Below are 25,815 nucleotides of genomic sequence, written 5' to 3'. Positions count from 1 at the left end.
ATTGGGTCTCCACTAGGGGTTACAAACCAAAATACCTTTAAATGGTGCTGGGAAAGAACACTGAAATGACATGACTGCCTGCTGATGTGTCAGCTGGCCCCAGCACCTGAAGGCTCCTCACCCCTTCTCCTCTGTCCTTGGAATGTGGGTTCTGCTTATCTTTCCTGATCCCAGAGGCTGCTCCAAGGACACAGCCTTGAGACAGTGATGTGGTATTGAAAATACCTGCATGGTTCATAGGACTGAACCCAGTTAAGGCCTCTACATACACTTTTTTAAGATTTGGCAGGCATGTGTAGGGGTCCATTTGTCTTCCTCCTGCCACAGACAAGCCTTATATGCAAGTTCCCTTGGTTTATTAAAACTGCCACTTAGCAACCTGGCGCAGCCTGCCTCTTTCTTCAGTCTCTACCTAGCCTCCAAGTAAGTGTGCTGGGTATCAGTTTAAACCCAGGAAGCTCCCAAGAGGGTTGCAAACCAAAAAGCAGCCAGACAGATAATGTAAATAAGGGAAACAGGCCTTATTTACCAGTAAGTGGTACACTAAAGTATACATGCCCCATCTGTAAGGGGAAGGCTACTATTCAGCTTTGACAAATTGTTGCCATTTGGGAATAGAGGGACAATTGCCAGATCTTAAGAATTTTTTGAAGAGATAAATTATCTGGATTTTAATAAAGGAATTCCCAAATCAAATGTTGGCAACTCCTGCAAAGAAAAAATGTAGGGGGAGCCTGGGTGACTCAGCTGGTTAGGCATCTGTCCCTTGATTTCAGCTCAGATCATGATTTCAGGGTTATGAGACTGAGCCCCGCATCAGGCTCCACACTGGGATTGCATCCTGCTTGGGATTCTCTCTCTCCCTCCCCCTCTGCCTCTGCCCCTCCTCTACCATTAAAAAAAAAAAGAAAAAGTTTAGGACATTCTGTATGGCAAACAAATAATGTCAATTAAGGAATATGTGACCCTCTATACAGTAGTTTAAAACCTTGGGTCTATACCCACCATTTAAGTTCATCTCATACCTGGGTTTAGGAACACTGGATTTGCCCAGAACTGCATACTTCAGCAATTCACATAACTGGTCGTGGGTTACTTCACAGTTTTCAGCAAATAAAATGGTAGATAAGCGGGCTTTCTGCAAAGATATATCAGGTCATTAACAATCAAGACTACTGGAGCGTCAGGGTGGCTCAGTCAGTCAAGCGTCCAACTCTTGATTTTGACTCAGGTCATGATCTCAGGGTCTTCGGATTGAGCACCCCCGTGTTGGGAATCCCCACTCAGCAGGGAGTCTGCTCTTCTCCCTCTTCCGCTGTCCCTCCCCCGCACACATGCTTGCTCTCGATCTCTCTAAAATAAATAAATCTTAGAAAAAAAATTAGGACTGGGGGTGCCTGGGTGGCTCAGTTGGTTAAGCATCTGCCTTCAGCTCAGGGCATGATCTCTGAGTCTTGGGATCAAACCCCTCAGCAGGCTTCCTGCTCAGCAGGGAGTCTGTTTCTTTCTCTCTTGCCCTCCCACCATTCATTCTCTAATAGATAAACAAAATATTAAAAAAAAATTAGGACTATTGAGAACAGGATCATAGCAAAGCAAATTATATGCAAATATAATATAAGCAAATCATATTATATTAAATATATGCAAATCATATTATATTTAAATATATGCAGATTATATGCAAATATAATTAATTGGAAATGAAGGTCTAAAACAACAACCTGTGATATAACATTATTAATATAAAATTTAATAAACATTGGTAAGAAACCTTACTACAGATACTTGGTTACTTGCTAGGGATAACAGAATGAATGAAACATAATTCATGCTCTCCAGTTCTTTCTACTAAGAGAAAAGAAATACAGAAATAGGTAATTCCAATACAAAGTGGGTAAGTGCTATTATAAAAGTATAGGAGTAAAGAGACTAACTGCCTTGGGGACTAGAGAGTTTGGAGGATAGCTTCACTGATATGAAAATACTGGGGTTGTCTTGAAAAGGTGGAACATTGTGTCTAAACACGTAATTTTGTTTGGCTGGAACCAAGATGGCGTGTTGCAGAGCAGTAGAGATCTGTGAGTAGAGAAAAGAGGAAGTCAGGTCATAGATCAATGTGGTCTAAGCTAAGGAATCTGACATTATTCTGGGGAAACAGGGAGTTCACTAAAGCTTCTCCCTCCCAAAAAAGGCCCTAATTCTTTATCTTTATATTATACTGCCCCTACAGAATTAGAGTATACATTCTGTTTGGTAATGAACTCTGCAACCCTCCATCCCCCCAAAATTAGTAAATATCTTTTCATATCAGTTAAATGTAACAAACACCAATTTTAATAGTCCAATTCTCTAAATTTATCTCAACACTTACAATGTATATGAAAAAATTCCCTATTGATGACACTTTTTAAAAAAAAATTATAAACAGTATCATATGCATCCTTTCAAACATTCTTGTGTACCTGGATAAATTCTCCAGTAAGTTCCTGGTCAAAATAAGCACCCTTGAACAACACAGGTTTAAACTGTGCGACCCACTTATACATGGCTCATTTCTGGTAAATACAGTATAGTACTGTAAATGTATTCTTTTTTTTCCAAGATTATTTATTTATTTGACATAGAGAGAGAAGAGAGTGAGAGAGGGAATACAAGCAGGGGGACTGGGAGAGGGAGAAATAGGCTTGCCGCTGAGCAGGGAACCCGATGCAGGGCTTGATCCCAGGACTCTGGGATCATGACCTGAGCTGAAGGCAGACGCCTAATGACTGAGCCACCCAGGTGCCCCAAATGTATTCTCCAATTTATGCTTTTCTTAGTAACATTTTCTCTGGCTTACTTTATTGTAAGAATACAGTATATAATACATGTAATTTACAAAGTATGTGTTAACCACCTGTTTATGTTATCAGTAAGGTTTTTGGTGTACTGGTTACCTGTATTATTGGTAAGGTTTCTGACTTTAAGTAGTTAAGTTTCTGGGGACTCAAAAGTTATACATGGATTTTGGACTGCACAGGGCAGGGAGGGTAGATGGTGGTTTGGCACCCCAATCCCCCATGTTGTTCAAGGGTCAACTATTTAATTGTGACAAGTACTATTAATTTCTGAAAGAATATACCAATTTATATTTACTAATCAAAAATATGGGATTGATAAAGTGAGACTAAGTGAGGTAGGTAGGGTCTATGTGGCAGTGAGTAAATATGGATGCCAAGTATGAGAGCCTAAGCCTGAGTGGGGGAAGGAGGGAAGCTATAGGGGAGAGAGCTAGGACTAAGGGTAGGAACCCACAGCATACATGCAGAAGGATGGCTCGTTGTGGGGTGTCAAAACCTGAGCGGTATGAAGGCATCCATGCAGTGGGCAGTGGAGAGCAGTGAGGGCTGGTATCAGATATCAGAAAGTATGTAAGGAAAGGAGGGCATCAATACTGAGGGACAACAGTGGCCTGTCACAAGATTCAGAGCCTGAACAGGGTGAGGGTGTCCATATATGTGAAGGATAGCAGCCTGTCACAGTAGTGACAGAAGCATTCACACAGGAGGGTGGCCTGGCACATGGTGCAGGATGACACAGCCCAAGCAAGGAGAAGAGGGTGTGGGAGTGTGGGGCAGTGGCACCATGGAGAACAGGTCAAATATATTGAAGGTAATGACAAATCAGATGTCTCACTGAATATAGAAGGAAATTATAAACATGAAGAGAGAAAGCAAGAATGAACCTTGTGGAAACACACTGCAAGTAGAGATTTTAGTATGTATGGATACAAAAATATTTAAATGTAAACATGTATGTGTATGTATATAGGTATACAGATATATAAATTCATATTTCCTAGCTTTCTTTTGGGGGTATTGACATCCCAATAGCACTGAGCACATCTAGTACCCAGAACCTTGAGTTTCTAAATGTCATTCTCTACTAAAAAGAACCAAGCATCCCCCCCAAAAAATTCCTGATTCCAGAGTTGGGGCAGGAAAAGCACAGATGAGCCTGGAACACCTTTTTGTAGCAAAAAAGTAAGGAAACGCTCAAAGAATTATGAGGTCATGTGCAAAGGACACAGAAGCTAGCTTAATGTTCAAATATGGGATATTCTGAACATCAAAATAAATATAGTAATGGATTATAACTTACTGAATGAAATAGGCAATGAGTTCATACTAATAAAAAAATGAATTAAAAGTTTAACAAGGAAGCATCTCTCCATAGAATTAGAGAAAAAGAAGACAAGAATGGGACAAATAAAATCATGTACAACCTAACAAAATACAAGAGAAAGAATGTCACTTCTGTGATATTCCTGACAAACATGTATAACCCGAAATTAATCAATGAGAAACAAACCTAACTTGAGGGACATTCTACAGAATAACTGGTACAGGATTCTTCAAGAGTAGTAAGGCCATAGATGTCAATGAAAAGACTAAAGAATTGTATGGATTGAAGAAGACAAGACAACTAAATGTAACACATGGTTCTAGACTGGATCTTATTGCTAAAAACGGTATTACTGGAACAACTGAGGAACTTGAATGGGGTCTGAAGATAAGATGATAGCAATATATCCATGTTATTTTTTTTTTAAATTTTGATGGTTGCATTGTGGTTATGCAGCACTGTTTACAGAAAACACATACTAAAATATGGGTGGGTGGTCATGGAGCATTGTCAGCAATCACTTTCAAATGCTGGTTGGGGTTGTTTTTGGTACTGTTTTTGCAACATTTCTGTAAGTTTGAGATTGTTTCAAAATAAAAGAGTGATGAGATGGTCTACTCCTTATACTTTTCACCATATTAACCTTTAAAAAGTTGTTTTGCCAATTTGATAGGCAAAAAAAGAATCCCTTTTAAATTAAAAAAAATTTTTTTTTCAAAGCACTATTTCCCATTTTACATCCTACAGGTATCCCCAGCTTTCTGAAAGCTTGTGTCCTGCCACTTCCCTTTTACAACAGACCTATTAGCTCTGTGCCTTTCTTCGCTTTTACCTTCAGCATTTGTTTCACAACAAGCCAATTATAAAAGCAGCACACCCCAAGCAAAGTGGCACAGCAAGCTCCTTCCCCAAGAACTACACTTAGCATGAAGCCCCCATAGCTTTGAATTGTGTCTGTGAACATCTGCGCTTTATCTTGATTCTGTGCATCAGTTAGCAAAATCTGTCTTGAGATATGAGAAAACCTAACAAAGGTTATTTTGGGGAGTCGGGAAATGCTTCCAATCCCCATCACCTCCCCCCACCCCCCAGCATAAGTCAATAAATGCTTCTTTGCTTTACCCCATTTCAGCTCAGAATTTCACAGGACCGCTCTACTTTCCTATAGTGGGGGAAACCTGTGTATAATTTCTATTTATTGTCTGTCTTCGGTCTCTTTACACTGGAACGAAGTAGTAACCTCTTTATTCACTGACGTTCCTCAACTGCCTAGGGCAGTGCCCAGCAAGAGAGACAACAGAAACCTGATAACTGAAGGGATGGACCACGTATATTTAATTCTCAATACACCGCAGGGATGCTCATCAGCCTTATTATTCCCTTACTGGCGTGGCATGTAAACTGCATGAGGGCAGGGAATTTTGGGTTCGTGCACTGGGATATCCCCTGAACTGGAATATATACAGAAGACACAATAAAGCATTTGTTGAGTGAACATTCTTTTTGGGTCCCAAGCACCACACCAGTTTTAAAGAGCCATTATCAGCCCTGAGGTAGGTGGTATTAACATTATCGTTCCCATTTTACGGACTGGAAAGCAGGATTCCGAAAGGACAGTGGGTGGATGAGGCTAACCCTCAGCCTCCAGGGCAGGCAGGGCCCGGAAGGCGGCTGGGGCGAGGGCTTGCCCCTCCTAACCTCCCCGGGCCGCCCACTTGGGCTCCTCGTTACTCACCTTGGCCACGGGCTGCCTCTCCTCCAGATCCCGACGGGATCTCATCGCCTCAGCCGCCCCGACCAGCATGTTCGGGGCCCTCCTTCTCTTCCTGCCCTTCTTGGGGTGCCCCCCCCCCCCGGAATCCATGAGGCTGTGGAGGAAGACGGGCGAGACCGCCAGAGCTGAGGAAACACCGCCTCCGGTGGGTGAGCAGGCGGGGCTTCGACAGCCTACAGCCTTCCTCAGATCCTCTCCTAAATTCAGTGCACGGAGCCCTCCCAACGCTCCCGAAAAAGCGAGAGCGCTAACTGTCCTCCCTGTTCCGCAGCGGAGAAAACCGCACCGACACCAACGGTTTTACCGTACGCGCTGGAGGCCGGATTCGAAACGGTTCCCCAACGGCGCAAACGCGCCTCCGCCCGTTGAAAAAGAGGGAAAAAGTTGCTGCTAAGACGACTTCCCTGCAAAAAAACACTCCCCGCGCCCCCGAGCCCCGAAAACACCGACGCGAAGCCGGGCACACAGCCGAAGCCGCAGCCGCCCCCGCCGCCTCAGTCGCAGCCAAAGCCGGCGCCGCCGCAGCCTTCTCAGACGCGCCAAGCGTTTGAACGGACCGGAAATGGTAGTTTAACGACTTGCGGCAGTTGGGCGCGGAGGAGTCAGGAGCGCCGGGAATGGCAACCAAGAAGCTTGCGCGTATGCGAGGGGTTTCTGGGCTGAGGGTGGCTCCTGGTCGAGTGCTGGCGCCCGCAACGGGCCTGGGAAGTGCGCATCCGCGGTGTCAGCTTTCATTTTCTGCAGCCCGGGCGTCTTCCACCTGCACTGTCTGCCCCCGACTGAAAGGTCTCTGCTTGGATCTCGGTCTCGAGGCTCTCAGGCCGCCCTCTGCGCGAGGGTGGAAGAACCAGGGTTCGGACCGTGTGGCCTTGAGCCACTGTCAGCCCATTCTAGGCCTCTGGAAACGAACTGGACGTGACAGCGCCTGGTAGGCCGTTCCGAGCGAGGTCTCAGGCAGCCCCCCTTCACCCGTCAAGCTGTTCACCCTACAACTTCCTAGTGATCCGTTAAAGTCGTATTGTGATTTATTGTAGCCTTCTCCCTGATTCCTGGTCGCGCTGTACACATTTCTGATTTCAAAAGAGCTGTTATAATGTAGTGGTAAATAGCATGGGCTTCAGAGTTGGTCGATTCTGCTTACACATACCAAATCTGTGTTCTTTGGCGAATTACTGAATCCGTTTTCTCATCCAAAAAATAGAGGTAGCAACAACTCCTACAGTTCTTGACGATTACATGAGATCACTAGAACTCAGTGCTTGCTATTTAGTAAGAAATTAGATAAATGTTCGCAGTTATTCCCAAGTCCTTCCATTTCCCATCACAGGTCTTAAACAAAACAAACAAACAAACAACAGGAAGTGTCTGCCTAGTTAAGCTTGACCTGTTCCTCGAAGTAGTTGTCTTACTTAACACCTAAGGAAGCTCATCCCTTTCTGTGAATTCAAGTATTCCCTTTGCGGATCCTTTGTCATGTATTACCTTATAGTAGTTTACCATGGATGTCTGCTTTCTTCACCCAGCTGTAATTTTGAGCTCCTGGAAGACTGGATCTTCACTATCTCCTCAGAACTGGTCTGTGCACATAGCAAGGGCTTGAAAAATGAAAAGGCAGAAATAAGCTTTTCAATGCATCTTTACCTCTGCAATCACTCACGTTCCTCAGTATTTACTGTCAAATAAGGAAAGCAGAAGGAATTACTCTTAAGTTTGCAAATATGAACTTTGAGGCTTATGCAGGTAAAATGACTATTAAAATTTAATGACTGTTAAAATCAAAAGAGATTTTGGCAGTCAATATAAGAACCAAGGTCTTCTGTACCCCTGGGGCAAATAATACATTATATGTTTATAAAAATAATTAAAAAAAAACCCACAAGGTTGTCTGCTCTCAAAGTTGTTCAATTTCCAGTCACTCGCATTAATACATTAATAATGAGGGTTATAACATTAGTTTACTAGCATATTCAAACAGGAGTGTGAATGCTTTTGTTGAACATACTTGGTTGTTCTACATTTTAGGCAGCTTGGATTAATTAGAAAAAAGTCAGTTGCACCAGCAAATGGAAATCTAGGAAGAAGCAAATCCAGTAAGTATTGTGCTTCATTTTTTACATTTTGTATCCTTGCACTTTTAACACTGATAAACCATAAGGACATCCTTTGTTTTGCAGAGCAGTTGTTTGACTACTTAATTGTCATTGATTTTGAGTCAACATGTTGGAACGATGGGAAACGCCATCAGAGCCAAGAAATAAGTAAGTCTGGACTGCCAGTGGCCAAATCTAGCCCAAGAGGAGTCACTGTAATAGATATAAAGTAGTCAACAATTAGTTTAAAGGAAATAAGATACCCTATGAATTGGTAGTTTACTATAAAACCTGACTTGACAAAAAGAGAACAAAAATCTAACATCTAAAACTATATAAAATTATTTTAGAATTTCATACAAAATCTCAGTTGTATAGGGACAGAAAAAATACCTTTGCTAAAAGAAATACATTTTAACTTCCATATGGTCTTAATATTTAATTGTAGAAATATATTCAAGAGTTTTAGATAGATACAACTTTAATATTCTGATTTAGTCTTTGGTACAATTTTATTATAACTATTATATCACACTGCTTTGGTTATTTTAATATGCTTTTACTGAAATAGTGACTGTCTAATAATGCTATATGATGGTTAAATATGTTTAATTTAGAGTGATAACAGCATTAATTTAACAATTATGTATTCAAGTGTCAATTGAATTTTTCGTGTAGTTGAATTTCCAGCAGTATTGCTGAACACATCAACTGGGGAGATTGAATCTGAGTTCCATGCTTATGTTCAGCCTCAAGAACATCCAATTCTTTCTGAATTTTGCATGGAACTGACAGGCATAAAACAGGTATGCCTTTTTCTTTTCCCTACCTCTCTTCTCACCCTGCCCCCCCCAAAACCAAGAAAGTATGACGCAAATATTAAAATTCAGAAATCAGGGGCATGTGGGTGGCTCAGCTGCCTGAGTGGCTCGCTCTTGATTTCAGCTCAAGTCATGATCTAGAGGTCCTGGGATCGAACCCCACATCGGGCTCCAACTTCAGTGGGGAGTCTGCTTTAAGAGTCTCTCTCCCTCTCCTCACCCTGCACATGCTCTCTCTCCCTCTCTCTCTAAAAATAAATAAATCCTTAAAAAGATAAATAAAATTCAGAAATCAGTTTTTAAAAGAAAATAAAAAGTATATACCATTTGAAATTAGATTTATGTGCTGCTAGAAATAATGTTCCCTCCAGAACTCTGTTGGGAGTCTTTAAAAATTAGATAGAATAGTGTTGTAAAAATGAATATCAAACTTATTTCATGGAAATTAAATTAATTTCATGGAAATCAGTGAGGATTTAATTACTATGTTTCTGTGTGATTTTAGGTAGAGCAGCCTAATTTTTCTTATCTTGCAGAGTTCTAATCATTATATTATCTCTCTTCCATGTATTTTAGCATCTTTTTCTAAATTCTGGCAGTCAGAAGCTCTTTTTTTTTTTTAAAGATTTTATTTATTTGCAAGAGACAGAGAGAGAGAGAGAGAGAGAACGAGTTGGGGGGAGGGGCAAAGGGAGAACCAGGGGAGCATGGAGCCCAATGTGGGACTTGATCCCAGGTCCCTGGATTATGACCAGATGCTTAACCAACTGAGCCACCCAGGTGCCCAGAACCTCTTCTTTTTTACATGCCTCTATAGTGCTTAATTTTGTGCTAATGATGTATTCCATAATTATGAAATTCGATTGTTAAATTCAGATTTTGTGACTTTACTCAGGCTCAAGTAGATGAAGGAGTCCCTCTGAGGGTTTGCTTATCTCAATTCTGTAAATGGGTTCAGAAGATTCAGCAACAGAAGAAAATTATTTTTGCTACTGGGATTTCAGATCCGCCTAATTCCGAAGTAAAATTATGTGCATTTGTTACTTGGTCAGGTAAAAAACAAGTTGTATCTATCAAGCATAAATGAGTGGGATAACCACTGTGAATTCTTTATCTGTAGTAAGAATTGTACTTGTTAACCTCTTAAGCCTTGAAAAGAAATCTTAGTGCCTAACAGAAGTTAACCAAGGAAAATAAATTTATTCATATTTTTCAAATTTTACCATCCTGGGATACGTTAAAATTTTTTAAGACTTAGCCCTAAGAATTTTTCTAGATTGTACCTCTTTGTTCTTCTGCTCCAGGCAAAGATGATTTAGTGAAAAATCTTATGCTACTTTCTACAACCTTGAATTAAAGAGAGTCTTCATTCCACTCACATCCTTTGCTTATACTTTCATATTGGGAAAAAATGGGCCATTTAAGTAGATCTTTTGTGTGCCTATGATACAGCATTGCAATTAATAGTCGTTGATAGCAAGGCTGTGCCATTGTTAGTCATATATTTGGTTTTAGGTTTCTATAAGATGTCTGGTTTCTCAATTACATTAGTATTTTCTAGAATGTAGAAAGCAGATAACCTTCTTCAGGCCTTGTAACTTGATACCTTACTCTTCTTTCTGAGATACTAAGTGTGTTTAATTGGGTGTTTAAGGAATCATTTTGAGACTTAGTTACCAACCTTATTTCTTAATAGTAATTATGTAAAGTGAATAATTGTTAGATATTAACAGCAATTAAATCCTGTTTCATTTTTATATAGTATATTGTTATAGTATATACAGTATAGTTTATAGTCTTTATATAGTACATATTATACTTTGGTATTTAGTATGTAATGATAGTATACTATATACTCATAAAATGTATACAAATTTGTATATATATATAAATGTGTCATTTTTAAAATTTAATTTATTTTTTTAAGATTTTATTTATTAAAAAATAATAAAAATTAAAAAAAGATTTTATTTATTTATTTGACAGAGATCACAAGTAGGCAGAGAGGCAGGCAGAGAGGGGAAGGGAAGCAGGCTTCCTGCTGAGCAGAAAGCCCGATGCAGGGCTCGATCCCAGGACCCTGGGATCATGACCTGAGCGGAAGGCAGAGGCTTTAACTCACTGAGCCACCCAGGCGCCCCTCAATGTGTCATTTATATAAATATTATATTCTATGTGTTATTTCTTTCTAAATCTTACATAATATTTCAACCTTTTATTTATAAATTATTTATATTTATATTATATATTTTATATTATTTGTATATTACACATTATATATTTATATTATATATTTATATTTAATTATATATATTATTTTTTATATTATATATATTATATAATATATATAATATATATAATATAATATATAATAATTATATATATTATATTTATATATAATATATATTATAACATATTATAATATGTTATATTATTTATATATATTTATATTTATGTTTTATATATAAATATATTATATTATTTATTATATTTATTTATATTATATATTATATATTTATAGTATTAAATTTATATTTATAAATACAAAAACTGCTGGCATCATTGATTTGTTCTATTTTAATATACTTAATGCAGACTGGGACCTGGGGGTTTGCCTGGAGTGTGAGTGTAAAAGAAAACAGCTGATAAAACCCATGGTCTTAAATTCTTGGATTGATTTCAGAGTAACTTACAAGGTAAGGGTCAAAAATGGGGGCATGGTCACTTTCTTTCTATGGAAAAATGATTAAACTTCATCCCATGCAAGGGTATAGGTTACTATAAATAAATATTTTTTAAACTTTCACATAAGTACATTTTTTAAAGGTTTTATTTATTTATTTGACAGACAGAGATTACAAGTAGGCAGAGAGGCAGGCAGAGAGAGAGGGGGAAGCAGGCTCCCCACTGAGCAGAGAGCCTGATGCGGGGCTCGATCCCAGGACTCTGGGATCATGAACTGAGCCAAAGGCAGAGGCTTTAACACACTGAGCCACCCAGGCACCCCCATAAATACATTTCTTAAAGAATGTAAAAATGACAACAAAATAAGCATATTCCAAATCTAATAGAACGAAAAATTATGAAAAGTAAGTGGTTAATACATAGTTTTTCTTTTTTTTTTAATACATAGTTTTTCTAATAGTAACTTTTTTTGGATATGTTTCTTTTATTCGGTTAGATTTTCTATAGAAGAAAACCAAAAGGACTGAGTGGTGCCCTGCAGGAAGTGGGAATAGAATTCTTAGGACTAGAACATTCTGGTTAGTATAAATTGAAAGTAATTTTATTACGTAAGTTTTCTTATTTCTATTGTCTTTCATATGAATCTTGTATTTTTGGTGATGTCATTCAATTTTATTATGTAAGTTTTCTTATTTCTGTAGTCTTTCATATGAATCTTGTATTTTTGGTGATGTCATTAATAAGGAGTATCCTTTCAGGCTAAAGAAGTTCTGAGTCTATACAATTCAAAGATGTCTGACTTTCAAATTATACTACCATAACGTAGTATAAGATAAAGACTGCCATCTAGTGGCTTTCTGGTTGCTAAAAAGAATGAGAATTAGCTAAATCAGATGGAGATTAAACAAACGCCCAAATTAGTGAATTAGTGAAAAAACTGAATAAGACCATTAGATTACTCACAAAGCATGGTCCCTACAGAATGTTGCTTGCATTTTTTTGAACTGCAACACGTTTTTATCTCCTCTGTAAATGTGGGAGATCTTGTCTTTTGTTGGTAAGCTTGCCACAGCATTTGCTAGTCCAATTTATCATAATTAAAATTAGTAGATGATCATAAAACTAATAGTATGTTCCAAGGTTAATTATGCTTTCTTATTTTTGCTACATTTCTTTACACTGTTACTATTAAATTCAGTGTTTGTTATCTATTTCCTCCGGGTTGAATGATGCTCGGAATACTGCCCTGCTTGCTTGGAAAATGATCAGGGATGGTTGCTTAATGAAAATTACAAGGTCCTTGAACAAGGTTAGTGGTGTCTTGCCTCTTTATCCTGTCATCTCAAACTCCAGAAGTAATTGTAGGTTCATTGAAATATAGATATCATGTGTGGAATCCTTGATAAATCATCGAATGATGACATTTTTCTTTTTTGTCAAATCATATAATGTGTACTAAAGAGATTATGAATGTATAGTTTCTAAAGCTATTGGATTTGTCTGTGGAATCATAGGTTCCTACTAAGAAGAATTCCAGCGTTTTCACCAGAAATTTGAATACGAATCAAGTTGAAGAAAGGTCAGCCTGCAACAGTAGCATTCAGAGTCTGAGCATATATGATAGGGAGCCTAAAAATACAGTAAATTCTCATGAAAAAGATCAAAGAGGTCAGTTGGTGTAAATTCTCCTATAAAAGTACAGCAAGATCAGTTCCAACTAAAAAGCAATGTAAAAGCAGGTCTTCATAATGCCAAAAGCTATTTATCTCTCTCTTTTTTTTTTAAGATTTTATTTATTTATTTGACAGAGAGATCACAAGCAGGCAGAGAGGCAGGCAGAGAGAGAGAGGAGGAAGCAGGCTCCCCTAGACAGCAGAGAGCCCGATGCGGGGCTCGATCCCAGGACTCTGAGATCATGACCTGAGCCGAAGGCAGCGGCTTAACCCACTGAGCCACCCAGGCGCCCCAACTATTTATCTCTTTTTAATACAAAGTCCTCTACTTCTATGGAGCAGTTGCCGTCTGCCAGCTTGAATACACCTATGCAGAAGCACATAAGAAACGAACACCTTGCATTTAGTACCAAATCTAAGTCTTCAGCAATTGGTTCAGAATTGGTACTTGTATTGACTACCATTTCATCTGTTGATCAGGTTTCTGATACAGAAATGAGTTCTGCTCTTGATTGTTTACCTATGTTGGCTGATTGGGAGGATGTAGCTTTACTGCCAGCATCTCAGCCTGAGCAAAGTATAGATTGTATACCTTCCATTAGTGACTCAAACTTAGATACTTCATTTAATTCTATAGAAAGATTAATGGTTTTAAAAGAAGGCACAGAAGAAACCCCTCAAAAATCTGGGACCTCTAAGTCTGTCGTATATAAGAGTCCACATATTACTATTTATCATGTGGAAGAAGCCAAAGATCCAGATTCAGATGTTTCTGACTTTAAATTACCTGAATGCAAATCAAGTAGCTTTAACAGTGTTAATGCCACTATGTCTCATCCTTCAGTTTTGGGGAAATACCCCCACCTTTTAGGTAGTACTGAAAGGAATCTATCCAGTCCTCTATCTTTCCTGCCAGCAAAAAAACAGACCCTCACTGTTCATGAAGAAAAACCTACATCATCTGATGGCTCCCCAGTGAGAAATTGTTCCTGGAAGGTCCTCCCCTCTATCTTAGCTTCTACAGTTAACCTACAAGAGCCTTGGAAGAGTGGGAAAATGACACCTCCTTTATGCAAGTGTGGCCGAAGATCTAAGAGACTTGTTGTTTCTAATAATGGACCAAACCATGGAAAAGTCTTCTATTGTTGTCCAGTTGGGAAATACCAAGAAAACAGAAAGTGTTGTGGTTATTTCAAATGGGAACAAATACTTCAAAAGGAAAGAGCCAACAGCAGAGTTCTGTCTCATTCTCCAAGGGGACTCACTTTTAGTTCCCCAGAAGTAAGCCATATATGTAACAGAAATGTAAATTTTTCTAAAAATTCATTGAGACTCAGACCTTCAATGAGGAATTGATAAACTTTCTCTACATTTAAACTATGTTTTTACTTTAATTTGACTTTTTGTGTGATAAAGAGAAAAAAGTATATAGGGCTACAAGTTATGGGGACTTAGCATATCTTGAGTTCTATAGACTATATTGGGGCTATTATACACACACACACACACATACATACATACATACACACACACTGTAAATAGAGAAAAAAATCAATTTCACAGTCTTCTAATTTCATCAGTTATCTAACATTTGTCTTCTGTTTATGTATGAATCCTGATTGTTCCTTGAATTTACAAACATCATGAGTATTCTGATAATAGTTGTACACTGTTTTATTTTTATATATTAACACTTGCCAAATTCATCATACTTTTTTGAGAAACCACAAATTAAATATTTTGTATACTATATTTGATTAGATACAAGCAACAGTAGTATGATGTTCTTCTTTTAGTTAGACCCTGAAATTAAACTATTTTTAAGTTACTTGAATAAAAATGTAACTAATAAAAATCCCTAGCCTGTTTTCAGGTAGATACTTAGACTTTTAGAATTATGATTATCTTCTAACTGATATTTTTAGTTTTCTAAAAACTTTTATAACTTTAAAACTATAAAACTTTTAGTTTTATTTCAAAACTTGAAGATTTGTTCTGCTTTGTATATCAACGAGTCAGAAGAGTGATCCAACCAACAGGTCAGAAATTTGATTCAGATACTATATGCTTTAAAATTTTCTTAGCAATTGATGGCATTGTTTTCATATTGCTAAAATCATAAGAACCTTGACACTAATGCAGAGGAATTTATTCTAAATAAATATTCTAAATATTTTATTTCAGAATTCAGCCTCTGATGTTATACCCACAAGATATTTTATTTTACTTTTTTAAAAGATTTTTTTTTAAGTACTCTACATCCAATGTGGGGCTCAAAATTAGAACCCTGATATCAAGAGTTGCATTCCTGACTGACTGAGCCAGCCAGGTGTCCCAACCACAAGATATTTTAAATCAACTTATATTACCACATTTGTCATCACCTCCCTATACTCTTGTGGTTTGGACAGAATCTTTGTTTTATAGATACTGTGATAAATAATAGAACAGATTTAAATTGTTTCCCATTCTTTCTTCCTCAATTCATTTCTTTTGATCTTCCCGCTGATAGTCTTTGGCAGCTCTTGAACAAATTCTACCTGTTGGGATCAAGGGAAAAAATTAGCCCAGAAGTTTTCATCTTTAGACAGAGTAAGTTATATAGCAGTTATTATCTCTAGGTGAAAGAATTAGGACACCCATTTGGGTCAGTTTTGGTAACAACCAGAAACGGAGATGGGTGTTACTGAGGAGATGTCGCTTAGTATTTAGAATTTACTACAAGTCCAGTAAACCAAATGACCCAGCAAATTATGTCAAGAGTTTCATTTTAATCTCAAAGATTCTGATTCTTATCCATGTCATTAGTTCAGTTTGGAATATTTGGTGTAGCATGTTTGAGGAGAATATTTATTAAAATTTAAAAAAAACAGCTGAAATTTGTCAGAATGCTAAGCAAATTGTGATCATAATTAGAATACCTACCTTTCTGGGATATTTGTAAGGTGCTGTAGTTTTTTTTACATGCTCCTGAATCTCCTTTTTTAGTTGTTCTTGATCATGTGACATGTAATCAGGGGCCAGAACAATAAAAGCCTTTACTACCTGCAAAAAATATTTGAAACACCAGGAATGTATATTTTTATGTTTCTCTAACTGGGAATCTAAGTGCCTGCTGGGGTGGGCCAGAAGGCTTCATAGTGTTTAATCTCAGCTCTGTGCTCTTAAGTCAGCCAGTTTGAGTCCCATAACTCTTGTTCTGTAATACAAGAGAGTTTCTGGGACCTCTGCTTTGTTAATGATCTTAATGAATTAGAACTTTCTCATCTAACTACATCTTGAACTCTGCCCTCTGACCTGCTTCTGTTTCTGAGCTGTCTTTGCTCTTGACTTCTTACCTCATCTTTTATCTCCTTCAAGAAAATTTCCTTTTAGAAAAAAAATATTTTCCTTTTAGGAACTCAACAATGCACTAAGCATAGCCTTTTGAGTAACATCTTAGACTGGTCTAGCCTAGTTTCTAGGTCCCTACCCTCATTGTGGCCCTTATAAAGAGTATTCACACTGAGTTTGCTCTATCCTTGTTGAAGGGAACAGTTCATTCAGGCTGTGCACTCTTCATTCCAGAGGTACTTATGTTGATAATAAGGCTGTGAAAGTTCCAACAGACACTTTGCTATTACTCCGACCAATTTACCTGACCTTGAGGAACAAGAGTAGAAAATGGTGGTGGTCTTGCTGTATAATTGGCAGAAGACAGGGAGGACTTCATCACTTTATGCTCACAAATCCTGTTCTCAAAGTTCACTCTTCCTTGAAATGTTTTAGAAAATCCTGCCCTGCCCAGAGTGTTTAGACAATCTATCTATATAATTTTATCATACCCATTTTTTGATATTTCATAAAATGTTTTTGTGTTTATACTGGCTCTTCTGCTTTATCAATAAAAAAATTTAACCTTGCTAGAAGTGACTCATTCAGAGGCAGATTATTTTAAGAACTAATGTTTGTAATTATTGGCTTGAATATTGATGACTTCTACACCTTGGATAACATCCACTGTATCTTTGTAAAAGTTTTTTTTTTTTTTTAAGATTTGTTTACTTATTATAGAGAAAGCACACCCATGCACCCAGGAGTTGTAGGAGGGGCAGAGGGAGAAAATCTCAAGCAAACCCCACACTTAGTGCAGAGCTCAACTTGGAGCTCAATCTCATGACCCTGAGATCATGACCTGACCTGAAATCAAGAGTTAGATGCTCAACTGTCTAAGCCACCCAGGTGCCCCTATAAAAAATCTTTATAAACCATTACAGAAGATCATAAATTAATATGGACTGCCCTAACATGATTAAGAGCATGAACTCTAAAGTCAGACAGTCCAGGTTCAAATCACACTTTGTTGTGTAATTTTGGGAATGTTAGGATACCTCTTTGTGCTTGTTTCCTTCTCCAAAAAGAGAGGTTGTGAGGATTAAATAGGGCCTATACAGGCCCTGTGTAGGGCTTAATAATTCCTGGAACATCAGAAAAAGTCATCAGAAATATTAGGTATTAGTTGTTGTAGTATTAGAAGTACAAAAAAAATTTTTTAACTAAAATCCTTAAGTTGGCTTCAAAGTTTCTCTAAAATTCTCTGCAAAATGTTGCATTTTTATAAGAGTCTATAGTTGTGCCATTTAATATGGTAGCCACTTGTAACTTTAAACTTAATTAAAATGAAATAAGCATTTTCTCAGTCCTACCAGCCACATCTCAAGTGCTTTATAGCCATGTGTATTGTATCAAATGGTGCAGATATAGAATATTTCCATCATTGCATAAGTCCAGTAGTGACCTATGGCCTTCAAATTACAAAGAACATTGTGATCCTACTGGTGGAGTTAAGAGTGAAAGGGTAAACTTCAATAATCACAGAATCAATTCCCTGATCTATGGAATATTGGAGGCCTTGCTTGGCAAAGGAGACCTGTAGAGTAGCTTGGAACCTTTAAACCCAAACTACCCTCTGATCAGCTCCAGTAAGAATGAGATTTCAAGCGTATATATGACTCTTGATCTCGGGGTCATGAGATGAAGCCTCTCACTGGGCATAGAGCTTACTTTAAAAAAAAAAAAAAAAGGAATGAGCTTTTAGGACTGTCTTATTCACAGCTTATTTCCTGAATCTTCCACCCATCCATGTACCCAGCCTACTTCTGGTTGCCTTAGTTGCTATCTTTTTTTTTTTTTTTTAAGATTTTATTTATTTATTTGACAGATTACAAGTAGGCAGAGAGACAGGCAAGGGGGTGGGAAGCAGGCTCCCCACTAAGCAGAGAGCCCGATACGGGGCTCAATCCTAGGACCCTGACACCACGACCTGAGCAGAAGGCAGAGGCTTAACCCACTGAGCCACCCAGGCGCCCCCTTAATTGCTATCTTTGACCTTCCTTCCTCCCCCTGATATCTGATGCCAGCCTAGCCTCCTCAGCTACACTAGAGACCATGTTGGTTTCCAGACCTGGGTGATAACGTAATACCATCTAGCTGATATCTGGCATCCTATCCTGCTGTGAGCCTGGGTTGTTGGCATTCACACCATTCCTCTATGGAAAAGATACAAATTCCTTATATATATTTTCAGTCTTATTCATAGCAGTTCTTTCTGACTAGCATATTTACTAATGACTGTCTGACTTGGAGTTAGTCAGTCATTTGGGTAATTCTGTTTCAGTGAACTGCTGAAAAGTTTGTGTTAGACTGCCAACAAATTATAAAGTGGAGATGAATTTTTTTTTTACCTCTCCCCTGACGGGGTCTGGGCTGCTGACAACAGCAGCCTCTACAGCTGCAGGATGCTCAATCAGGGCACTTTCCACCTCAAATGGTCCAATTCTGTAATTGGGAAATAAAACACATAAAGGTGAGCAGCAGATCCACTTCAGAACACCAATGATCAGTTAATGTAGACATATGCACCGATGAAAAATTACCCAGAGGACAATAGGATATCATCTGCTCTTGCAACAAACCAGAAATAGCCATCTTAATCCACATAGCCCCTGTCCCCAGTGATGTAGAAATTGCCTCGTAGTGTTGAAGCTGTTTTTGTAGGATTATCCTGTGAAACAAATAGCATTTTGTTAGTATTACTGTGCATGTGATTCTTCTGTTCAGTTGGATTTTTAAATGTTCAAGGGAGGGGTAAAAAAAGTGGTCTCTTTGAGAAGACTGGGAATGAAGAGGTGGCAGCACATGAAATAAAGATGAAATTTCATTGTTGAGCTAGCCCAGTCAAAGAAAGGTAAACTATAGTTACCGAGACTAGGCATGCTGCCATCCTGACAATTTTCTTTTCTTTTTTAAAGATTTTATTTAGGGGTGCCTGGGTGGCTCAGTGGGTTAAGGCCTCTGCCTTCAGCTCGGGTCATGATCCCAGCCTCCTGGGATCGAGCCCCGCATCGGGCTCTCTGCTCAGTGGGGAGCCTGCTTCCCCCTCTCTCTCTGCCTGCCTCTCTGCCTACTTGGGATCTCTGTCAAATAAATAAAATCTTTTTTAAAAAAATAAAGATTTTATTTATTTATTTAGAGAGAGAGAGGGAGATAGCAAGGGGGGAGCACGAATGGGTTAGGAGGGGCAGACACAGAGGGAGAAGGAGACTCCCCGCTGAGCAGAGAGCCTGAGACATGGGGGCTTTATTCCGGGACCCTGGGATATGGCATATGCTTAATTGACTGAGCCACCCAGGTGCCCCTTCTTTTCTTTTTTAAAGATGTTTAAAATTTGAGAGAGAGAGAGAGAGTGGCGGGAGGGCCACAGGGAGAGGAAAAGAATCTTAAGCAGACCCCATGTTGAATGCAGAGCCCGATGCAGGGCTCATTCCCCTGACCCTGGGATCACAACTTCAGGGGAAACCAAGAGTTGGTTGCTTAACCAACTGAGCCACTACGTGCCCCCCTGAGAATTTTCTTTGATGGATCACTAAACACCGCAGTAGTTGAGGATCCAAGGTGTGGGGTAATTAAGTCTTTTGGGTGGTTAATACCTAACACTGGGAGGAAAAGAGAGAGGTGAATATTCAGAGTTAAAAGAAAGCACCGGCACCTAATAAAGAATAAACTTTGTTTTTACATTTTGTTTTGTTTTACACAAAAACAGAACTGGTTCTGTAACTTTGGTAGGAGGAAAAAAGGAAGTATTGTTATATTATGTAAAATTCATGGACAAGTAGGGATGCCTGGGTGGCTCAGTCAGTTAAGCATCTGCCTTTGGCTCAGGTCATGATCCCAGGGTCCTGGGTTCTGTCCCTGTTTCTCCCTCTGCCTCTGCCTACCGCTCCCCCGCTTGTGCTCTTTTTATCTCTGTCAAATAAATAAAATCTTTAAAAAAATTTAAAAATTCACTGATAAGTAGAACCCAGACCTTTGATTATATCAATGTAAACTTCACTATAATTTGTATACTTCCATCATAGATGAAAATAGGTTTGCAAACAGTAGGGAACTTGGAAGGCCTCTAGTGAAAGACATTTCTTAATCTCACTGCCCCATTTTCTATCCCTCTCACTCAAGAAGGGAGAATAATCAGATTTCAGGAAAATGATTAGGTGCTGTTTTACTGTGTAGAGGAGGAGTATACACAAAAAGGCTGTCTTTCTACGGCTCCCTTCTCTTACCTTCATGAGCCTGGAGCAGTGATCTAGCCTTGGGAGAACAAGCATTTGGATGTTTCTTTGATTTCTTGTCTGAGGGATTAATATTCAGGACAATGAATCTCTCAAGATATGTCTAAAGTACCTATCCTGGGTGTGTTTTATGGCAAATAGGGATCGTTACCAAGCACTTTTGAGAAATAAGTAGGAAATAAGAGGTTATTTAATAAGTCTCTTACTATATAATGAGCAAAAAGGCCAAATGGTCGGTTAGGTAGAACTTGAATGCCAATATCTCCTTCTTGTCCAGGAGGTAGAACATTGCCATTTACATCTAAAATCTAGGATAAAATAGAACAATTTATTTAAGGAAATTTTTATGTAAGGTGCATGTTAAAATTTTACTTTGCATGTTTTGTATTTTGCCATTTAAGAACGCAGACTTCCAAAAAAAATTTAAGGATACTTTAAATTCTCAAGAGAAATGTGTTTATTTAAATTCTTAGTGCAAAATACATGATAAAATGCAAGTTAGCAAAATATAAAGAATAAAAATCATCTTTAATTCTATCTAACAATAATCTCATTTTTGGTCATATCTTTTGAGACAATACAGAGATAGGAAAAAATAGGATCACTTTATAAATACACTGTTTTACAACCTTCTTTTATCATGCAGTATGTCTTGTTTGTCTTATTCTCAAGTAAATATTTCATTACTGGTTTACAAACGTTGTTTAACTATGGAACAAATAAAACCTTACTTCAGGAGCCCAATATAAGTAAGCAGAGAAAGGGGAACGTTCTCTGGTTGAGACACTGCTGAGTATTCCAGAAGCCTTGTTTTCTTACCTTTTCCAGAGTCTTCCTAGTTCCCTGAAGTACCTAACAGTGAAAAACTGACAGTAGCTAGCATTACCTAGGCTCTGACTGCATTCCAACTAATAAATGCTACAGCTCTAAGTACTTCACATATGTTGTTTTCTTTAGTCATTACAATAGTCCTATCTGGTTAGTACTATTACCGTGCTCATATGAGGAAACCAAGGTGCAGAGTTTAAGCAACACAGTGTATGACTGAGATGGAATTAAATCTCAGCAATCACACTCCAGATCTTGCCCTCTTCGTCACAACACTTCTCTGCAGTCTGTCCAGTGAGTTCAATCCAATTTTTAAAAACCCAGATTGGGGTGCCTGGGTGGATCAGTGGGTTAAGCCACTGCCTTCAGCTCGGGTCATGATCTCAGGGTCCTGGGATCGAGCCCCGCATCGGGCTCTCTGCTCAGCAGAAAGCCTGCTTCCCTTCCTCTCTCTCTGCCTGCCTCTCTGCCTACTTGTGATCTCTCTCTGTCAAATAAATAAATAAAATCTTAAAAAAAAAATAAAAACCCAGATTAACGTTTTTCAGGCTGGTTATTTAACTCATGTACCACATTTTGCCTTAAATAACTTTTAGCTATCTTTAAATATGAAACCCTTTACTTTCTTTTACGTACATCCACCAAGAGCCTTCAAGTCTGAGATGTGGCTTGTGTGGAAAATAGGGGTATAATACTTATTTGGCACTTTCCAGATGGAAATGAGCTGTGTCCCCAAAAGAAACTTGAAAGGCAGAAGAATTCTAAATGTAAAATCTTACTTTTACATTATTATAAATAAAAAATATATAAAGTCCCACCCTGTCATCTAAAGAACATTTGGCTCCAGTATCAAGGAATTACGAAAGGAGATATTTTAAGAGTTCCAGATACTGGGGCACCTGGGTGGCTCAGTAGGTTAAAGCCTCTGCCTTCGGCTCAGACATGATCTCAGGGTCTTGGGATCGAGCCCTGCATCGGATTCTCTGCTCAGCAGGGAGCCTGCCTTCCCCTCTCCCTCTGCCTGCCTCTCTACCTACTGGTGATCTCTGTCAAAAAAATAAATAAAATCTTTAAGAAACAATTTACCAGTTGTGTGGTTAAATTGACTGTGGAATATTATGCAATGGAATACTATAGAGCAGTAAAAAAAAAAAAGAATAAGGAAAACTCCTCGACAGTGCTGTCCAACAGAAATTTTTGCCACAATCAAAGTGTTCTATTATCTGCACTATCCACTGCAGTATCATCTAGCCCTATGTGGCTATTGAGCGCTTGAAGCATAGCTAGTGCAACTTTGGAACTGAATTTTTAATTAATTAAAATTAAATGTAATCAAATAAATAAATAAAATCTTTAAAAAATTTTTAAAATTATATTTAAGTAATTACATGGGGCAATATTTACCATATTGGATAGAACTGGATAGCACACAGTTCCAGTATATATTGTTAGGCAAAAAAAGGAAGGTACAGAACTGTGAACATATTATGTTTCCATTTATGTTTTTTGTGTGTTTGTTTTGTTTATTTATTTATTTTTATTTGACAGAGATCACAAGTAGGCAGAGAGGCAGGCAGAGAGAGAGGAAGGGAAGCAGACTCCCTGCGGGGCTTGATCCCAGGACCCTGGGACCATGACTGGAGCTGAAGGCAGAGGCTTTAACTCACTGAGCCACCCAGGCACCCCTCCATTTATGTTTATAAAAGGGTGAGAATACTGGCATATTGGCTTGTGTTTGCACAGATTTCACGGAGAACTGAGATGGAGGACAAGGCTTAGAAAAAGAACTTTCACTCTGTATTTTTACACACCTATTGAATTTTATGTTGTATGAAATACTCCCTATTCAAAAAGTTTTTAAAAATTTTAAATTCAAAAATATTTACCAATGCACCCTTTCAAATGGAATCAGTAATAGAGCAAAAGACATCTATCCTTTCTCCTATTTGCTGGACTAGAGTTCCAAATAGGGGTTATTTTTCTGTTTCTCAGCTCAGGCAACATTGATCATCTAAAAGATTAAACACCTTTTATCCATAACCACTGGGCTCCAAAGGGGTACACCCATGGCTGAACCCTCCTTTTCCTCTTCTTGCTTGGGGGAGCCTGCCCTGAACCTAACAATTACAACTTAAAGAATGAGAGCAAGAAGAAAAAGGGGGACAAGAGATTGTTAAACTCCATACCTACCAATGTGGAACTATGTTTTTAGGCAGAAATAGCCTTTATTTTATGGCTTCCTTTTCTTCTCTAACCCCACTAAGTGCCTATTTACCAACCTGCTTACCTGGTCATATCATTCTGTATAAGCATTCGGTATGCAGTTGGTGCTGAACAGAAGACTGTGATGGGAAACTTGGAAAGTGTCTGCAATTTAGAAGTAAACTCTTAGTCTTACTACAACTTTAAAAATAAGTTCCTGAATGTTTATGGTAGGCACAGCACAACTTAAACGTTGTTTATTCCAACATAAATGCATTCACACCTTTCCTTTGTATATCTTTTCAGGATAATTGACTTTCCTGGTATGAAATATCTTAAATCATGTTGTCTACTCTGATTTCCGCAAGTTGCTTTATTCACCAGTCCTGTCAGGGACACTGCTAAAGCATTCCTGAATAGTGACCTCTTGTGCCCTGGGCCTTACTTGCAAGATGGAAGTTGGCTCGAAACGAGGCAAATAATGTGCAAATACACATGCTCCCTGGATCCATGGAGAAAAGACACTACTCCATGCTGACTTTGCCCAGCCTGTGTCTGAGGGATTCCACATCACATCTGAAGGAGTCAAATCCAGCCAGAACCTGGGAAAACAAAGAATAGTCCTGATATATATAAGGAAAACAAATTGAAAAGATCAACAAATGAATCATCACCTCTGTAGTTTTGACACGTCAAGCTGGAGTTCTGTGAAGGTACCTTCCATTTACAGATAATCCTAAACCGAAACTGCTATGAGTGTGTCCAGTCATTTTAGGGGATCCTCTTGTTCTGCTGGTAAAGTAAATGGACATCATCTCATCGTGTTTTGTCTTCACACAGGTGTGGCTGTCACTGGCGCGTCTGCAAAGGAAGAACTACATTGATTCTGCACGTTGCACGTGGCATCATGAACTGTTACCACAGAAAAGAATTCAAGAAACCATCTACATGGACCTCTTCACCTCATGGATCAGGCCCCGGTGACTTAGGTTGAATTCCAAGGTAAAAGTCATCTCTTTCTCTATCTTTGTAGGTGCTTTCTGGAATTAAACTAAGTTTTGTCATCAAAGCCCATTTATAATAGGCTTATAATTGGTTTCATAGCTTTTTACTATGTGATAAAGAAGAGCTATAGCATTTTAAGAAACTCAAGTGTTTTATCATACCGTCAGCAGAACGAGGAATCTATGATCTTATAATCAAGACTATGTGAGAACGGCCCCTTCCCCTTCACTGTGGATGTTTTCAAGTGATTTTTTTTTTAAGGAAGTGAGTATGTGATTAGAAGTCATGGTGATGGTATAAGGCAAGATGGTAATTCCCACATTGTTCAAGAATCGGATGTAGATCCAATGGATAACTGGGCTGCTAATAGGTCATACATTAGGGCATCTGAGAGGAGGTAAGCTCTGTACATACAGTGCCTAAAAAGCATAGAGATTTTATCTAGGAGTGTTGGGCTGAGAATGAAACATTAGAATTAGAAACATCCGGGGCACCTGGGAGGCTCAGTGGATTAAAGCCTCTGCCTTTGGTTCAGGTCATGATCTCAGGGTCCTAGAATCAAGCCCTGCATTGGGCTGTCTGCTCAGTGTGGAATCTGCTTCCCCCTCTCTCTCTGCCTGCCTCTCTGTCTACTTGTGATCTCTGTCTGTCAAATAAATAAATAAAATCCTAAAAAAAAAAAAAGAATTAGAAACATCCAGGGGTGCCTGGGTGGCTCAGTCGTTGGGTGTCTGCCCTCAGCTCGGGTTATAATCCCAGGGTCCTGGGATTGGGCCCCTCATTGGGCTCCCTGCTTAGCAGGAAACCTGCTTCTCCTTCTCCCACTCCCCCTGCTTGTGTTCCTTCTCTCGCTGTGTTTCTGCCAAATAAATAAATAAAATATCTTAAAAAAAAAAAGGAAGAAACATCCAGGCTACAAGAATTATAGAAAAGTTGTTTTAAAAGCCTAATGAAGCTAGACTA

At 38.6% G+C, this 25,815-nt stretch overlaps 2 protein-coding genes across 2 annotated transcripts in view; one reads left to right on the top strand and one right to left on the bottom strand.

The window, feature by feature from the left end:
• The first annotated feature begins 6,558 nt into the window (after positions 1–6,558).
• LOC111156108 (ERI1 exoribonuclease 2-like) lies at positions 6,559–14,585 on the top strand. Its single transcript, XM_022516727.1, is given in 11 exon segments — positions 6,559–6,584; positions 7,964–8,031; positions 8,116–8,199; positions 8,710–8,837; positions 9,748–9,904; positions 11,448–11,548; positions 12,034–12,110; positions 12,753–12,846; positions 13,052–13,199; positions 13,202–13,297; positions 13,494–14,585. Coding segments are annotated over 11 exon segments (2,052 nt in total). The 3' UTR covers positions 14,567–14,585.
• Positions 14,586–15,663: 1,078 nt separating this feature from the next.
• The window catches only part of LOC111156054 (acyl-coenzyme A synthetase ACSM3, mitochondrial-like), a gene marked incomplete at its 5' end in the record, with an annotated part of 12,811 nt that continues 2,659 nt past the window's right edge, over positions 15,664–25,815 (bottom strand). The window contains 9 exon segments of the mRNA XM_022516636.1: positions 15,664–15,750; positions 16,136–16,255; positions 18,934–19,033; positions 19,126–19,253; positions 21,024–21,125; positions 23,708–23,762; positions 23,933–24,012; positions 24,293–24,449; positions 24,565–24,708. Coding sequence (XP_022372344.1) covers positions 15,664–15,750; positions 16,136–16,255; positions 18,934–19,033; positions 19,126–19,253; positions 21,024–21,125; positions 23,708–23,762; positions 23,933–24,012; positions 24,293–24,449; positions 24,565–24,708 — 973 coding nt within the window.

Source organism: Enhydra lutris, unplaced genomic scaffold (assembly GCF_002288905.1).
Source record: "Enhydra lutris kenyoni isolate GAN:26980312 unplaced genomic scaffold, ASM228890v2 scaffoldscaffold45, whole genome shotgun sequence".
NCBI classification, from domain to species: Eukaryota; Metazoa; Chordata; class Mammalia; order Carnivora; family Mustelidae; genus Enhydra; species Enhydra lutris.
Note: the sequence above shows the minus strand (reverse complement) of the source record. Positions and strands in the feature narration are given on the sequence as shown.